The 19,722-nt window shown below is 40.8% G+C and overlaps 1 protein-coding gene across 8 annotated transcripts in view; it reads right to left on the bottom strand.

Annotated features, from left to right (window-relative positions):
* LOC137429537 (protein-methionine sulfoxide oxidase mical3a) overlaps positions 1 to 19,722 on the bottom strand; it is a 272,059-nt gene that overhangs the window by 199,222 nt on the left and 53,115 nt on the right. For all 8 annotated transcript variants that reach the window (XM_078778013.1, XM_078778017.1, XM_078778019.1 and 5 more), the window contains exons 13-14: positions 18,258 to 18,416; positions 2,420 to 2,606 (exon numbers count right to left, since the gene is read on the bottom strand). In XM_078778013.1, the coding sequence (XP_078634139.1) occupies positions 2,420 to 2,606; positions 18,258 to 18,416 (346 nt within the window). The remainder of the gene's footprint in view (positions 1 to 2,419; positions 2,607 to 18,257; positions 18,417 to 19,722) is intronic.

Here is a 19,722-nt window from a genome sequence, read left to right as displayed (position 1 = left end):
TCCAAAGCCAGTCATGGGCATCCTCACTGGGCATCCTCCGTCATGCGAAGTCCTTCCTTGGCACACCTGAGCTCCTCACCACATACAAGGCTTTCATCCGCAGCTCAATGGAGTACTGCTCTGCCCTCTGGGCTGGTGCTCCTGCCTCACACCTAGCTCGTCTTCACGCTGTTGAAACCAAAGCTTTCAGAATCATTGGAACCTCCCACGATGAAGCTATCTCCGAGGGCCGGCCTTTCACTTACTCACTGCAGGCAGGTTGGTGGTCTTTCCATCTTCTACCAACTCCTCTCCGGCCTTGCTCCCCCCAGCTCTCTCTGGGCTCTGTCCCCCAAATATTCCTACAGGTCGCACAAGATCTGCCTGCAACCCTCTTATGGTTAAACTGCCAAAATCAAGACTCTCTGCTCACCTTCACTCCTCTTTTCTCCCGCCTCTGGAACAAACTCCCTCACTCTCTTCAATCCCACTCCTCCCTCCAGGTCTTTAAAACAGCTGTTCACCACCATCTCTTATCTTCCCCCATCCAAAACCTTGATCTTTTCTACCCCCGCTAATTTCACCCCAAATCCACTTTTTTGAAATACCAACTTCTTTCCTGGAAGTCCTTGGTGTCCTTGTGTTTTATACTTCTCCCACCCCCCCCCCCCCCATTCCCACGCCTCCTCCCCCCCACACATCTCCCGATGTCCCTACTCTCAAATGTTGTGTTTGTGTGCTTCCCCTTCTCTCCCCATCTTGTCTACCGCTCCCCCTTTTCTATATTTTGTTTGTCTGTTTGATTTTTCTTTTTCTTTTTTTGTGATAAATGTTAACTCTTTCACGAGCCTCGATTCTGTATACAAAAAAAAAACAAAAAAAAACTGGAAAAAACATGCATACTGATGTTGCTGAAGAGGGTCAGAGGAGCGAAAAAGAGTAGAGGGAGCAATATCAGAGAAGAGGTAGTAAAAACACAAAGAGGGGAGGAGAGGGTTCCATTATTAGCAACACGTTGACTGAGTGGATGAAGTCATAAATCCAGGAATGAAGACGACCTTGTATTCCACAGGTAGAGAGCTTGGCAAGCAAAGCAGGATTACTAGACTATGTAGAGAATGCCTGATATACGTCCAAGGAGATGCTCCTGTCCTCTTGATTGAGATTTAGGACTTCCAACCTTTACTGAGAGAGGAGCAGCAGCATGTCCAGAGGTATGACCAGGACGGAATTCAAACTGACCTTAAACCATGAGATCAAATGCTAGGGAAAAGGCCCGCTCGTTTGAAATGAAGTTGCCCGTTCTGACACATTCAGACCAAGCACACACACATTTGTAGTGGTGTTCAGGCGAAATGACTCTCGCCGACAAGGACTACAAGGTGAAGTGCCGGCCGAAATCTGAGCAAGCCACAGAGTAAGATCTGCGAGGTGGCATACTAGCTGAAGGATTGAGAGTGGACATTGCATCAGGCCTCGAGTGCGGCCGTAATTGCCTTTTCGTAATTAGCTTATTGGGTCTGAATGCCATTCCTACTGTAATATTGTTTATTTGCAACCATAGTAACATAAATGTAACACTCATATTAAGGGTTCAAAGTTGCATTTTACAACATTTGGATATTAGTCTACTAACTTGGGCTTTGCTTAATTTTGCTAATCTTTATATTAGTGATTTGGTGTTGCCTTATTCTCTTTATTAATGTATAATAAAATTGTGATAGTTGTTTTTACCATCTGGTTGTTGTTGCTGTTGTTGTGATTTTTGTTTGGGTCGATTTTTGTAATGTGCACCCATTGATCGGACAGCTGCCGGACCCCACCCACATTTGTCGCTTGCAGCCACCGACCATGGCCTCAGATGAAATATGGCCGCCATCTTGGTTTTCTGGTGGACCAGGCCTGCAGGCCTCTGCTGATTATACCCTGCCCAGGTTTTGTTGTGTCAGATTTCCATTGGCTTTGTTTGTGTCAAGTGTTACTCACGATCAGGGATCCCGAAAAATATAATCAAATGTCGAATATAAATTATTAGTAAGTTTTAATCAAGCCCGTCAGCACGCACAGGCATGCGCCTCCCTAAAAAAATAGTTTTACGCAATTTTGAACTGCCTCATATTGGAGTTAAGAAATCTGTGGCTGTGTGATGAATCAACTCGTTCTGATATAACCGTGCGGAGGCTGACATGGATAAGAGGTGTCGAGTTAATTTTTTAATAGCACTTTTGAGAGCAATTTTTTAAATAGCCTTGTTCAACTTTAAGAGTGCTTTAAACATGCGTTTCCCAATCGGTCCGTTACCGGATTTTGTCGCAGGTTGTGACCACAGTGCGGTCATTCTTGTTATTGCATATCTGTTAAATAAAGACAGAAGCAAAATGCAAAACACTAACTTCCCCCCTTCTCTAACCTATCATCCAATGCTTTAAATGTATTTTACCTTCTTCAACATCAAAAGCAAAGTTTCCCAGCCGCAGTGTGACACCACAATAGTCACATTTGAAGCATCCACGATGGAAAAATTTTCCCTCAGCACTGAGACGCTCCATCACGTACACACGTTGCTTGCAGAAGTAGCACACATCGCTGCCACCCACGTTCTGAGGGAACTCCTTGCGTAATGATCCCTAAAGATGCAAAACATTCATTAGCCTTCAAGTGTGTGCTCGTGTGTGAACAAATGCGTTTGGGGACCCATTGTCTATATCTGACTAAACACCAAGGAATCCTATCTATTTTCCCCAGTAGATATACACTCTAACACTGCGTACATGACAGAAACAGACTGGGTGGGTGTACATGCTGTGCTGCAATGCTGAAACACTGAAGGTCATACCAAGCTGTGTGCACAACAAGACAATGAATGGAAGCCAAAACTACAAGATAACCAGGCCAAATATTGTACCAATGTGAAGGACATCAAGCATTTATTGTCTCGCATCAAGAAGAAGAAACTGGTGCAGACGCTATAAAGGAGTGTCACTGCATCAATAACACAACTGCACTTGAAGTGCACAAAAAGGCTCATCATTCAATCGGTATGTTGGCAACATCTGCAAAGGACGATTCGTTTCTCATTCTAACTTAGCGTTTCCATCGATTTGAGTGCTCAGTTCACCCGACTGATTTATTTCTGTGTCAGTGAATGTTTTTCACCTTTCGTACACAGTTAATAACCTACTGTTTTTGAACAGGTAAAGAAAATGGTGCATTTTTAAAAAGTGGATATTGACACCACAGTCAATTTCGTGCTTGGACCTTCTACGAGTCATAAATCTATAATAATAAAAGGCAGTGGGTGTGTGTCTTCTGCATAATTCCAAAACCATGAAACCTCGCGGCCCCAAAGTTTGCATGCATACTTATCGACATCCAAGGGATTGCATGAATGAAAACTGGGTGTTCGGTTGTGTTTTTGCCGATCATTTATCTGCAAAATTTATTTATCTGCTTTCCTTTGGTCAGCCTGGGTTCAGATTGCTCAGCTTGGGGTCTTAATTCCGCCATTTTGTCCGCTCAACTCAAGTATGCCTTTCCTCAGAACAGGTCAGTTTCTATAGAATAAAGATTGGTATCTATAAATGGTAATATAGCTGATCTTCATACCTACAAATCACTATTATTGTATACAGCACAATGCTTATAAACGCCAGTGTTCGTGCCTTTATTTAATTTCCACAAAGCTTGAGAATCTCTTTGCCTGAACCGAACTTCAAAGTTTTAACTGCGGAATTGAGCTCAGCAGCAGTTCTGACTAGGCGAGCGCTACTCAAGCTTCTTTTGCAAGTCATGGCGATAGAGTAGACTGCACTCCCTTTTTGTTTTTACGTACGCAGTTTGTTATTACATGAGATCACATTGATTCACAATTTTGTGCGATCTACTTTCATTATATTAATATGTCATATTAATATACCTATAAAAATATACTTATTTTTTTAAAAAAAGTTGAATCAAACATTGTGATTCCACTATGTTGAACTGTAGCTTTGCAAGTGAAAGTCTGACATTTTGTTTGGTCGATTTGGTTTGCACATTTCGCTGATTTTCTGTTTGATTTTCACTTTTATAGAAGCCTATTTAAAGGTAAATATTGGTGGTTGCCATTTTTGTGCCTTGTTGAAATATGAAATTTGTGAACAATTTGACTGGCCTCTTTGGCGACTGTTTATTTGTGGGGTCTACTCAACTTGTATTTACCTCTTTAGAGGTCCCCCGAGGTGTTCCACATGAAATTAAAACAACTCTGATGAAAAACAGATGTTTAAAAATGAAATCGCATCGTTCTGTGTGCTCTGCAGGCAAACATAACAAGTGATCTCACAAACACACACACACACACACACACACACACACACACACACACACACACACACACACACACACACACACACACACACACACACACACACACACACACACACCTGGCTAATATGAGTTGTCAGCATGCATCGCATCAGTCAGCCAACCCTCACATATGGAGAATACAGTGCAGAGGGGAAGAGAGAATTCTGCCATTATTGCTTACGTGATAATTACATGGTATAGCGTTTTAGAACCCTCGCCTCCCACTCCTTTACTCACCCCCTTCTCATCCTACCCTTCCCATCCTCATGCCCTGCCCTTCATCTACCCAATCTTCCCCATTCTCTCCTCCCCCTTCCCTCACTCTCCCCCTTCCCTTTTCCCCGTCCTCTCCCCTCCACTCCCCTCCACTCCTCTCCCTCTCCCCGATATTCCCCCCTCTCCCACTCCACTTCCCCCTCCCTCCCTGTTCTCCTCCCCTCACCTATCCTCTCCATTCCCAACCTCCCCTCACCTATCCTCTCCATTCCCTCCCTCCCTCTCCCTTCCCTCTCCATTCCGCACCCTTGTCCCTTCCCTGCCCCTTTTCCATTCACCCTCCTCTCCTCCTCTCCTCCTTCCCATATCCTCCCCCTCCACGTTCCCCTCTTCACGGTCCCCTCTTCCCCTTCCTTCACCTCCCCTTCCAACCCCTCTCCTCCTCTCCCAAATAACTAAATCAGGTGGAGTTTGGCCATAAAAGGTGAGGGAACAGTTCCTTCACAATTCCAAATGGGAGAACAAATATGCAGAATATATTGTACACTTCTGCAATTTCTGATTCATAACGCTGAGACCAAGCTTCGACTTTGGTCGCAATTCTTTTTTAAGTTGCGAATTGCTTGAGAAATCGCTTACAAGCAAATCAATGTGTTCTTATGTTTCTTGATCAACATACCTTGCAATTGGCATCCATTCTGTACACACGTTCGGAAAGAGAAACTTATGCACGATTGTTAAGCACCCTTATATGGATAATGCAATAACTTGTAGTCAATCAATTTCAATCTGCAACAATGAATATGTGGTACAGATTTGGTACAATGTACAGCAATTGTAGTGACCAGTCTTGAAATCATATTTCTGTACAATGAAAAGCTAAAATTCTTTTAAAATTAATCAGTCAAAACAATGTGCAGAAAATAAACAATTTCCTCATTGCAAGGCCATCATAGATAATTAAATGATGTTGCACAAAGCCAGTGTGACAAGCTGAGAACGGCCCTAATTCGAGGATGTTGCAGCATTATCATTGTGTAACTACTGCCACAAACAATACTGGCAATATAGAAAAAGTATTTGTTTCATGACCTTCAATTTCCTTATACTTTTCAAAAGAAGAATAAACAAGAAAGACTTCGTGCAGTGCTAGAAACTTGCAAAATCCACCCCACGCCTCCTAAAAGAAAAGTTGCCATGGAGGCATCAAATTGTCCATTTCATTAAGATTAAAATTGACGATCTTAATCATAGCTCGGATCAATCGGATGAAAATTGATGATTTTAGAAGTTTTACCTAGAGTTGACCTTTGACCTTGTGACCTAAAATAAAGTTGCTTTTCTAATTCAGTGGTGCACGTTGCAATTGCTGTTTAATTTTCAAGTTAATAGGATTAAAATTGACCATTTTTCAGATGAATATTGATGATTTTAGAAGTTTGACCTTGTATTGACATTTGACCTTTAATGTGTAGATCGGATTTAAATTGTGACCTGTAGACGATTGACATACAGACAGACAGACAGAATAACACACAAGACTAACCAATATACTTTTAAAATCTTCGATATTGCAAGTAAAAAATAATAAATGCCTTTACTTTTTGATACCATTGTACTCAACACATACGTCCCATCGAATCAAGCCATATAAAGAACAGGGTCTATATGTGACTATGGTACATGGTACAAGCTGTGCATGTTGATTCAATGAAAACATCATGTAGATATGCTAATCACCTGAATGACTCATTTCAGTATATGGCCAGTTTTACAAATCACAGTGTGTTCCAAAAAGACCTGGTCAACTTTAGTTAATATATTTAGTACCACAAATTATACAATGATACCCTTTGTTTTATATGATAGAGAAACTCAATTTTTTCTTTATTTTCAGGTCTGGTGGTTTAATGTAATAGAAAATGGCGACTCCACCTTAGAAAGCTCAATGCGTTGAATGGTTCATAGAGACGAGATCCGACACACAAATTCAGCGTAATTTCCGTACAAGATATGGAAGGAAATCCACCATCGTGGACTAGTATCAGAGAGTGGTACAAGAGGTTTGATGAGAACGGAAGTCATCAGAAATAGAAAAGTACCTGTTGACCAAGCACAAGTTCAGCAGACGCTGAACGAATGTGTGAATAATTTCAACAAAGTCCCAGAAAATCAATCCGACGTGCATCCAGAGAACTGGGACTACCAACCACCATTGTACACAGGATTTTGTAGTAAAGACTGAAGCTTTATGTCTATAAGGTGCAGATTCTAAACTCAAACCAAATGGCGGACCCAAATGCAAGGCATTTTCCTTGGAAAAGCTCAGTCGCATAGAGGATGAGGAAGATTACCTGAAAAGGTCATGTTCAAAGACGAAACTTGCCTTCACGTATCAGGGAAGGTGAACTGGCACATCTGGGGCTCTGGGGATCTGTGGGCTCTGAAACCCCCACGTGGTCATTGAACACATGCATGACAGTCCAAAGGTCAATGTATGGGGTGGCCTTCTCCATGACCGCTTGGTGGGTCCGTTTTGCTTTGCGGAGGATACAGTGACCTCAACCATTCACATTAACATGTTGGAAAGATTCGCCTCCCCACAGATTGAAGATCTGCAACCCGATATAATTTTTCAACAGGATGGCATTCCCCCTCATTGGGCCTTCGTCGTTCAAGCCATCCTGAATGAAACATTTCCAGGTCGCAGGATTGGCCGAGACGGTCAAACCGCCTGGCACCCACAATCACCAGACATAACCCCCTTGATTTGTTTTCTGTGACGGCTTGTCAAAAATGTTGTCTACACCACCGAGATGGCACATATATTGGGTTCAATGGCATATCAAATCTTTGACAATCTAGAAGTGTCACATCCCAAATTGTGCTTTATGTGTGAACCTTTTACAACACGGCATATATTCGATGGCGATTGATTTTGTTTCAATTAAGATGTATGATACAAAAAGTAAATTCATATGAATAACAATAATAAATAAACACTGGCCAATAGAAATGCGAGGGTTTCATACCAGCAGCTTCAGTTCTGCCTTGGCGAGAAGGGGCCTAGGCCTTGGAGGCTGCAACCTTCTAAAGAGCTCTGCTTGACGAGCTCTCACAATTCCTGGGCCCCATGGCTGGGGCAGTAATCACAATGCCGACGACATAGCGTAGATGAAGACAGAGCAGCAAAAAACGACAGAAGCATAGTAGAGGGAAATAGGTGAATTGAACGGCAACAACAAAAAAGTACAAACATGGGGGTAATACAAACACGTGAAAAGAAAGTAGAAAAAAAAAGGATGCACTTCAAAAAGCACACACTTCAATGCAAACGTGGAAGTTTAGCTCATTGGCCTTGGAACTCATAATAAACATGAGGCAAGTGCAAGAAAGAGTAGAAATGCATGCAGAGAAATTAATAAAATGCCTTTTTTGACAATACCGAGTGCTTGATTAACCATTAAGTGGTAAAGATCTTTTCAAACAAAAATCAGAGTGCCACACTAACAAGCCTATTTTATCCTTGATGATTTGTTTGGCATTCAAAAATGTTAGAAGAAAACACACAAGAAAAAAAATAATAAACAACCTCCAAAGTCATTACCATCAAGGATCAAAGTCAAGCAGTGTTGTTATGAAAATAAGTTTGTTCAGGAATTAGTATGGTAGTTGTGCCTTCATACAATCAGACATGCTCCACTGCTACCTGTATATCCCCACTACGCAACAAGTCCAAAGAATCTGAAGGAGATCTGGAACACAACCACTGTTACACACACCAAAACAAAACGAAAATGTCTCCCAAATGCATTTAAACGTGTTTGACAGCATAAGCCAGTTTTTGAGTTACATGAAAAAGTACAAAATGAAGTTGGAAATTAATTGAATGCATCATATTAAGGTCCATTCTTAAACTCATGAACAAGAAAGCACGTATCTGTGTTTACTATATTGCACATAAAAATGGTGCAAAATGCCTCCGCCGGTGTTTTAACGTTTTGTATACTCTGCTATGCCCAGCAAATTAAAATTATTCCAAAGCACAGTTTGCTCTTTGATTTCAATCAACTCTTCAAGAGTTTACAATTACATCTTAACTACGTCATTAATACATAAGAACGAAGTGTCAGAAGAGAGATGCTTCAGAGTCCTACAGGCCGACATATGTTCCTTAGCGACAATTTTGCACTCGCTTCTGATGGGAGACCCAAGTATGGCTGATTACACGAGCCGCTGTGCAGCTTGGACAAACGAAGTATTACTGAGCATAGATAATGTGTTCCTTAATAAATGTCTTAAAGTAAGTACCAGATCTGAACTCCCAAGATTTGAGGGTCGTCTTTTTTTCTTTTAAAGAGAATTTTAGTTTGCACATCTTCCCAGTGACCCATGCCATCCTCACTAATGTCTTCTGCATCCTTACCGCCTTCTTTGAGTTTTCCTTCACTTAATTTATATTAGGCTTGAGACCTGGGTCCCATCGAATCTTCAGCTTCCTGGTTTTAACTTGAGTGGTTAAAAAAAGCGACTCAAATCTGACTTGGGTCTGAGTCTCTGAAACCTAGGGGCCTAGTAAGTACGGTAGTTGCTCACAAGTGAGGGTGTAGTAATTTAAACAAAGGATCATTAACAATTGGCCTAATATTGGAAATAAATAGAATCAGAAAACCTTTTTTTTGGTGGGCTCCCAGGCCTTCTGCTTTTATATGGTAAATCTTCAACTGCTGCCTTTGTCAGTGGGGAAACTGAAAAAGCTTCTCCAAAGCCCTTGACTGTATATAAGGCCAAAAGCACAACAATGGCACATAATGAATAACAACGAAGAGGCACCGATCTTGAAAATGGCTCACCCCCATGGGAACGCTGCCGCCATGATGATCACGAAAGATTGGAAATTGGGGAATTAAACCACAACAAGCTACAAGGCTACTCTATTTCATTTTTCTAAAAGTTTAAATCCCATTTTAATTTAACACTAAATATGAGGGAGAGGGTGGTCAAACGGTTTCCACTCCAATCACTGACTAGTCCTGTTTTTGCAAAACTCAACACAAATGTTAGACCTTTGCTGTGAAGTTTCCAGCCAGTGCAACATTTTTCCTACCTATGAATGAGTTTCTTCATGCCATTGGAATGAAAGTCATGTTTATGGCTCTAAAGCATTTTAAAAAGAGAAAGACACCCCTCCCCACCACCACTCCTACACCATACTATAGACTCAGTAAAGAAAGAAATATTTTGATGATATCTAAGGAAATGATACACCGAGGCTAGTATTTTCACTCTGAATACAAAATATATATCAAAGCAAGATTAATAGTAATAATAATTTATAGACAATAGAGCAATGATGATGGCTATTTTACTTGCAAGCAGATATATTGTACCAATTTGTCTCCCATGCTCTATACTCTATAGCTATACAGAGCGTCGGCTGTGCCAAACTACTTTCTTGGCCAGGATTACAATCATGGAACGAGTCTCCACTGTGACACAGGCTTATATCAAGGCCATGTAAAATTGTAATGACCATAATAAACAAACTTCAAAGATGATTAAAAGTGATCTTGATAAATGGTGTAAAATTATGTGGGATTTGTTGCCTTGTTAATGTTGAAAAGCTGGATAACTTATGAACATGCCAGTGGGGACTGAGAAATCAAAAAGTAAAAATTAGTTCATTCTACAGTGAGATCAAAGAAGAAAACTCAACATGCAAATGCAGTGCCTTCAGAAAGTATTCACACCCCTTGACTTTTTTCACATTTTGTTGTGTTACAGCCTGAATTTAAAATGTATTCAACTGAGATATTTTTTTGTCACTGATCTACACATATTACTCCATAATGTCAAAGTGGAATTTTTTTTTTTTTTTTTTTTACAAATTTCTTACAAAATAATAAAAAATGAAATACAGTTGGACCCCGTTATTCGCAGTTCTGCTATTCGCGGGTTCCGCGTATTCGCGGTTGATAAAAGGCGACCTGTTTCTCTATTCGCGGAAAGTCCTATTTCGGCTATGTCATCCTATTTCAGCCAAGGAACTTTGTAGTTCTTTCAGCATAGTCATTGGGTTCTTGGACAACTCCCTGACCAAGGTCTTTCCTGCCCGGTTGCTCAATTTGGTCGGACGGGCAGCTCCAGGGAGAGTCTGGGTAGTTCCATATTCTTTCCATTTCGTAAAGATGGAGTTCACTGTGCTCTTGGGAATTTTCAACATTCTAGAAATTGTTTTATACCCTTCCCCACATCCATTCCTCCTCCCAATTCTATCTCGGAGTTCACTGGACAGTTACTTCGACTTCATGGTCAGGTTTCTGCTCTGAGATGCACTGTCAACTGAGACCTTTATATAAAGGTGTGTTTCTTTCTAAATCATGTCCAATCAATTGAATTAGCCACAGGTGGCCTCCAATCAAGTTGGAGAGACCTCTCAAGAACGATCAAAGGAAATTGGATGCATCTGAGCTCAATTTCGAGTCATAGCAAAGGGGTTGAATACTTGTTGACTCAAGAAATTTCAGCTTTTCATTTTTAATTATTTTGTAAGAATTTCTATTTAAAACATTCCAAAAAAAAAAGAAGCCATTATGGGGTATTTTGTGTAGATCAGTGACAAAAAATGTCAATTTAATCCATTTTAAATTCAGGCTGCAACACAACAAAATGTGAAAATAAATAAAGGGGTGTGAGCACTTTCTGAAGGCCTATATATATATATATATATATATATATATATATATATATATATATATATATATATATATACATACATACAGTATATACAATGCCTATAGAAAGTCTACACCCCCTTTCAAATTTTTCACCTTTTGTTCCCTTGTAGCCTGGAATTAAAATGAATTGAATCAGACTTTTTCCACCTACATTTACATGTCGTAACCCACGACTTCCAAGTTAAAAACAAATTCTACAAATTTCAGAAGAGTAATTAAAAATATATAACTAGAATATCTTGGTTGGATAAGTGTCCAGTGTGATGTCAGCCAATAGACTGAGGCAAAAAAACTCTGGGAGAATTTATTTCAACTTTAGGAACGTGTAAGATAGTGAACGAGAAGAAGGTAAAGAGACTAGATCAGGCTAACGGCTCTTACTTGACATGCTGGAGAGCACGGGGTTCATGATCCACACGCATCCCTCAGATGCCCATCTCTAGGCAGTTGCTTGGTGGTGCCAGGTGATCCTCACTACATCTTCGCATGTTTAGCTATTTATTCAAATTTTGAGTTCAATTGTTTATATAACCCTCAACTGGAAATGTCAGCAGAATTTTGAAGGTAAGTACAAAACAAACTTGGAGTTAAATTTTTAATGCACACATGTTAGGTAAACTAACAAATTAGTAAAGCACCAACACTGCCAATTTCATGCGATAAGAATCATCACCTGACTCCTGGCATTGGAAGGACTGGGTGCTGTTGAGACCCCAAGGACAATGATTTTCTTTGGACACGTTCGGGGTCTCTGCACCTGCATGGCCTTGCAAAGCAACCAAAATTAAATCAAAAATTCAAAAAGTATTGATCCATGAAGGAAGGTAATAGCAAACTCCAGATCCTATTTTAAGGCTTGTACATTGAACATGAAAACTTGTAACTGGAGAAACAAGAATCTCGCTGGTGGTATAAAAATTTATCATATACATTTCCAAACATTCAATATTAACTTTTCTCGTCTAGGTTTAAGAGGTAAATCCTGTACTGATTCTATACCATACAAATATGAACTTTAATTAACTAAAAAGTTTGAATTGAATATATCAGAAAAAGTTCATGTTAAACTATGAAAGCTAATCGTGTTAATATGGGTGTAGATGGCCTTATCGTGAAGAACACTAAACTAGAATATTGGAGTCAGGGGTTCAAACCTGGGTGAAGGAAAGCAGTAGTGAGAATCTAGAATAGAACAATCCACATTACAAAGGGTTAAGCCTTAAGGAGTTTGTTCGAAAACACACCTAGCTCATTACTGACCTTCAGGGGGAGGGGGGTAATGTGTGTCTGCCTTACCTGGTCTGGTCAAGATGTGAGGCCAGTCCACACATTGTGGTTAACTCTTAATCGCCTCAAGAAAACTAGATAGACACTAAAATGATGTGTGTATATATATATATATATATATATACATATATATATATATATATATATATATATATATATATATATATATATATATATACATATATATACATATATATACATATATATATATATATATATATATATATATATATATATATATATATATATATATATATATATATATATATATATATACACATACAGACTTGGCATTTAATATGGAATATTTTTTTTGTGGGGGTGAACTTACTTTTCAAGATGTCTTAGAACCAAAAGTTCATTGGAATTATGTTGAAATTATTCTAGATTTTGTTAATGTGACCTTTAAAAGAAACAAAAACCACATTTGACATTTCAAAACAAATAAATTGATCCTTGAAAGTGATGTAAACCGATATCGAACTCAATTCATGGACAGTACTGTGTTAAACTTCTGTACGTTTTCCAGAAGTATCTCTTTATTTTGCACATTAGCCCAAATTTTTTTTAACAAAAACAAAAGTTAAATTACGACTGGGATTACGGACAGTAAAATTACAGTTCAGTACTTCGTGTAACCCCCACGAACATTCAGGAGAGCACGTACACGTTGAGGCATGCTGTTCACGAGATTTGCCAAGGTTTGGACAGGAATTGCTTGCCATGCAGTGACAATAGCCTGCTGCAATTCACGCACAGAGGTCGGCTGCTGGTCCAAGTGGTCGATTTGACACGTTAATTCTACCCACAAGTTCTCTGTCGGATTCATATCCGGGGACATGGCAGGCCACTCCATATGCTCTACACCACGGTCAGCAAGAAAGTGTTGGATCATGCGAGCACGATGAGGCCGTGCATTGTCATCTTGGAAGACAAAGTTTCCTCGAAAGGCTGCACGAGCAAATGGAAGCAATGTTTCTTCCAGAATGGCCCTGTACTTGAACTGTTTCAGGTTTCCATTCAGAACAACCAGGCCAGTTTTGCCCCCTGCATGAAAAGCAGCCCAAACGGTCACCCCACCACCTCCAGCTTGGACTCTTGGCACTATACAATCTTTGTTGTAGGCTTCATGCACTTGTCTGCGCACTCGGACGCGGCCATCTTGACGATAGACCAGAAATCTAGACTCGTCACTGAAGATCACGTCATTCCAGTGTCCTGGCTGCCATTGCGGTGCTCTCTGGCCCACTGCAATCGGCACTGGCGGTGTTGTCTGGTCAGGCGTGGCTTTCTCAGGGGATGCCTGGCACGATAGCCTGCTTGAACCAGTCGTTGGTTGACTAGCCTTCTGGATACAGGCACATTTGTCAGTTGCTGCCACTCAACCCTAAGCCGATTAGCTGACTTGGTACGGCCATTGCGGACTAACCGGTGCAGCTGGCGATCATCCCTCCTTGTGGTTCTGCGGGGACGTCCTAGCCTCAGTATTGGAGTAGGGACACCCCTCTGAGCATTTCGTTTCAGGATCTTTGACACCTGACCTTGAGTGATGCCATACTGCCGAGCAATAGCACGCTGGTTCATGCCGTAATTTCGTAAAGCCACCACTCCATGACAAACAGCATTGTCGAGTTGACGGACCATCTCCAGAGGAAGCGGCAATAACTTTTGGAGACGTGCAGCAGTTGTTTTCCACTAATACAGCATGCAACAACCCTTGTATATCCGACTGTGAAGGCAATCATCAAATGCACCTGTCCGTACATTTTGCCACGCCACCTGTGATATAATCCTGTTGCTGACTTCTTGCTGCGACAGACAATCAGTGACATGGGTCTTTTAACAAATAAATCACCAAAGTGTAAAAGAAACTCACCAGATTGATATACTGAGTTAAGAAAGTAAACCCAAGTCAAGAAAAAAAAAAGATTCCATATTAAATGCCATGTAAGTATGTATGTATGTATGTATGTATGTATGTATGTATGTATGTATGTATGTATGTATGCACGGTAGTGCCTGCCTCTCCCTCCCTGTAGACCCTCTACTCTCAACCCATACCATTAAATTGTCTATTTGTGGACATACATTATTTCAATTGTTGGCTGTATTGATTTGTTTAATTTTCATTTATGAGATGTACTTAAGTGAGGGTTAAGTTAAGTGAAGTTGACCAAAAAATGTTTCCCTGGCAACGCATCCCCCCATGAGAACACGATGTACATGGAAAAATCGTATCCGAATAATATTTCGAATAATGCCGCAGTTTTTAGGAACGCATCCGTGACATAAATTGGTGACTTGCTGTATATATATAGCCTGGTGTTGGCTTAGCGGTTAGGGTGCAGGCTTGGGATCCTAGGATCCTGGGTTTGAATCCCGGTCGATCGCTGAATTAACGTCAGGGGGGTTGACTCAGCCTGTCATCCTTCCGAGGTCGGCAAATTGAGTACCAGCTTGCTGGGATGAATGATCACGGTGTGTACCCCGATTTAGAATAGGTACACCGTATCCCTGCGCATCGTAGGAGGCGACCAAGGGTTGGCGTCAGGAAGGGCATCCGGCCATAAAAACATTACCTCAAACAGGGAACCATGATTGTCATGGGGCCCGCAAGGTTAACCCCCGCTCCAGCAGGGAAAATGGCCTTAAAACGATCATTCATTCATTCATTCATTCATTCATATACGCAAGTGCCTTCAGAAAGTATTCACAACCCGGAAGGACAACCCGAAAACATAATGTCTCCGGCGACTTCATCGGCAGAGGCATAAAAACTTAGTGTGTCAAAAGGCCAAACTACCTCCCTCTCCTCTCCTAGCCACCCACTCCCTGTGCGAGACAACAACTCTGTGCGAGACATTAATACATGCAGTATGCAGTATTACATGCCAATAATCAACCATATTAACAACTGAGGTGATGCCCACAATTGACAGTACAAAAACACAAAGCTTTCCAAATGGCCGACTGCAGCATTTCCTTTAAGAAAAAGCAAGCAATAATAATTCCCATCCATTGTCTGACGACCATTGTGACTCTGCAAAAGTTTTTATACAAATGTTCATTGTGAAATTGATAAAAAAAGAAAAAAAATCATGCAAGAAACTACAACAGGCGAGTCCGTAACACTAAGGTTGTGTTGCCCAGTGTAAGGTTGAGTTTAATTGTATAATACATACACCAAATGCACGGAGTTTGACACGGTTATCAAAAAAAACAATTGCGACACCACACTCATTATTCTGCAATGCATTTTTGTAATCAGGGGTAAGCAAGAGGAATGAATGCATTTAAGGGGAGGGAAGGTAGATGGCAAGAATGAGTGAGATTGAAAAAAGCAGAACAGAGAGTATGAGCAGGCCGTGGATCCGAATGCGTCGTCTGAGCATGTAACACAAAAGCAAATCTACAACATGTATGGAATTAGACGTATAGTAATGGTTTGGAATGATTGAACGATAAGAAAAAAAAAGTGGGTGCAATTTAAGTGGGAACTAAGCTAGTAAACGGAGCAATGATTTCTGCATCTTGCACACAGGCTCGAACCAGACCTGGGTTTAGAGGCAGCAGAGTCGAGGGATTGAGCCAATTCTGAGAATATTTTTTATCAACAACAGCGATGACGATTATGGCTTTACAGCCAATGGAATGGCATAAAGAAATGTTAGGTGGTCTCAAGATGTAGCTGCACTCGGTCGATTACAAGTATTTTTTGTAATGACAAATATATTGTGTATTCTGATCAATGCTCAACACATAGGAGGTTTAATACAATAAATTAAATATATATTTGTAGACAATCAATCTAGAACTCATTACAATTCGTTTTATAGTAAATGGTTTTAACGTTCCATAGCAAATTAATTACAAGTGGTCTGTATGCACTTTTCATTTTATATTATTGTAGCTGGCACAGTGTTCTTTCTGCTTTACTCACGTAATGTTACAACAATGAATAACAAGGAAATTAGATGCAGGAGGACGCCATTTGGCCAATCATGCCTGTGCCACACCAATAACGGATTAAACAAATTCGTCAAAAAAAAACTCAATTTAATTGGGGAATGGGGGTGAGGGAGGAATGGGGATGAGAGAAGTGTGACAGGCTCAGAGACATCACAAGGGTGTTTAAAAGAAAAATTGGGGAGGGGGGATGGGGGATTTTTGTGCTTTTTTTCTCTGGGGTGGGCGAAGCTGCATCATTTTCTGGGGGTGAGGTTGTGCCGCTGATGCAACGCCCCCATTAACATTGAGCATTGTGTACTCGTTTTGCCAACCTCGGTCGGGTGACAAGCTGAGTCAAACATATGGTGTTAATTCAATGGCTTGAAAGGGGCTCAAACTCAGGACCCTAAGATCTCAAGCCAGCAACCTTAACCATTAAGCCAACATGCGGCTTGGTTTTAGGGTGAAGAATATACAACACCGACCACACACAATCCCTTGGCGAGACCCTCGCACAGACGTCACACTCAGCACAGATGTTCGCAATCACCCATCCATACCCAAGGTACCTACAAGTCCTGGCAATATTCCTATACCCCTCTATCTCCAACGCTTCAGGGTACCTATCTAGCTCCAATTTAAACCTATCTACTGTTTCTGCTGCCACTACCTTTCCAGGGACACCATTCAATGCATCAACTACTCTCTGAGTGAAAGACCCCTGCCTTACTACTGTCTTAGCTCTCGTTTTCGTTACTCTCAGACAAGGACCGACCAATGTCTATTCTGCTGAAAAACACTTCTGGACTCATTTTGTCTATACTCTTCACATTATCTTAAACATCTCTCTCATTCCCCCTCGTAACTGCCTCCTTTCTAATGTATAAACCTCGTCTCCTTCAGCCGCTCCTCGTAGCTGAGTGTAGCAAGGCCCGGAATCAATTCGGTAACCCTGCGCTGAACCCCCTCCATGACAGCTATGTCCTCTCTGAGACATGGTGACCATAACTGCACATAATATTCTAGGTGAGTCGTCACTAAATTCCGACACAATGTTAAAACCAACTTCTTTATTTATAATTTATCCCCCTACGACTACAACCCAAAACCCTGTTTGCTTAACCTATAGCTGCCTAGCATTATACTTTCTGATTGCCCCCCATATATATTACCAGCACCAGATTATTGTCCTGTGTGACACACTCCCTTGCATCATGTAACTTGTGTTTTCATTGTTCTTGCTCATCCCCAGCACCTTACATTCCTATATGTTATACTGCATCTGCCAATCTTTTGCCCAATTTATGAAAGTATTGATACTTTCCAGAATCTGATTACCCCCAACCAATTACCCAACTTCACCCAACCCAACATTCAAGCATCGTGTCATCTGCAACTTTAGAAAGTGGACTCTTAATACCATTATCCAAATCACTGATGTAAATTTTGAATAATAATTGTCCCTGGGGTACTTCCTCTTACATCCATTCATTACATCCTCCCAGCGAGACATCCTCTCACTCACAGCCACCCTTTGCTTCCCCTCACCAAGTCAGTTTTCAATGCAGTTAGATACCAGCCCAGCCTTCACCTTGGCTAACAACTTCCAATGAACATCTTATCAAATGCCTTCTGGAATTCTATATATTCCATGGCAACTGCCTTTCCCTCATACACCCAAAAATGTTGAAAATGAAATTCATAGGACGCACGATTTATGTATAATGTGCATGGGGCACATACCTGGCGTTTGAGGCCGGATTGTGATGGCACATTCTCTTCAAACTTGGCCAGCAGTTGGTTCGTCACAGCCTTAACCTTGTTTTGGTGTCCTGGCGGTCCATCAATCGGCCGAGCATCGTCACCTGAGCCCAAGCCTTGGCGTTCATCCTGCCGATCAATCTAAACGAACATGCACCCATGCTAACATTACACTGCACATGTTTATGTTCATGCACATCTTGGATAAACGTGTGAGTATGTGCATCATCTCAGAATGGGTTTCCAATGTCTACTGGGAAATTTCAATGACAGCAAGTCACCGATTTACGTCGAGTGTATTTGTGTCGTTTCGATATAACATGAATACATTATGGGTCAATAGTCGATTTAAGTCGCGCTGGTGCGATATAACGCCGTTTGAGATTTTTAAGGACAGTGTACTTCCGTTTGTCCATACCCGGTGTGGTTATCTTTTTGAATAAACTGTGCAAATAAATGCTCTTCTGTCCTTAGTTCTCCCTCCCCATTTACTTAATAAATACACACACGAAATAACTTGTTCTCTGAGTGATTTGAGATGTCCTGATCGCAAACGGCTTTAGTTATTAATGGCACATTAAAGGGCAGATTGGTTTTGGACGATAAGGGCCACGAAAAGCACCCTCCACCCGGTGTGGTGACCACTCAAAACGCCATTTGTATTCCGGGTGTAAGGGAATATCAACAAGTAGCTTAGCTAGCTCAGATGCTCCACCGAAGCACGGTAGTGCCTGCCTCTCCCTCCCTGTAGACCCTCTACTCTCAACCCATACCATTAAATTGTCTATTTGTGGACATACATTATTTCAATTGTTGGCTGTATTGATTTGTTTAATTTTCATTTATGAGATGTACTTAAGTGAGGGTTAAGTTAAGTGAAGTTGACCAAAAAATGTTTCCCTGGCAACGCATCCCCCCATGAGAACACGATGTACATGGAAAAATCGTATCCGAATAACATCGTTTCGAATAATGCCGCAGTTTTTAGGTACACATCCGCGACATAAATTGGTGACTTGCTGTATATTTGCTGTTGTACCAATACTGCAACACAAACTTTGGATCAAACTTTGCAAAGTTTGAGTTAAAGAAACATCATGTACTCGAACACAAAAAAAAAACAGTCAATATCACACGATAAGTCATGTAGGCAATACAGCTAATTGCTTTACATCATGGCGACAATGACATTTGCCTATAATTCATTCAGATTTCTCTGGCTGATGACATATATATATATATATATATATATATATATATATATATATATATATATATATATATATATATATATATATATATATATATATTGTTGCGAATATGGAATTTGGCCTCCATATCCGCTTGTAAATATTCCCCTATTTCCCCAATACTCCCCAACTATCCCCAATCCCCCATTCCCTAGTCCCATTGTCTGTAAACAACAATCAGTAGAGCCGACCTTCCC

Source organism: Myxine glutinosa, chromosome 1 (assembly GCF_964187855.1).
Source record: "Myxine glutinosa chromosome 1, kmMyxGlut1.1, whole genome shotgun sequence".
In the NCBI taxonomy this organism is placed as follows: Eukaryota; Metazoa; Chordata; class Myxini; order Myxiniformes; family Myxinidae; genus Myxine; species Myxine glutinosa.
The sequence above is the reverse complement of the archived record's forward strand: the minus strand, read 5'-3'. Positions and strand labels throughout refer to the sequence as shown.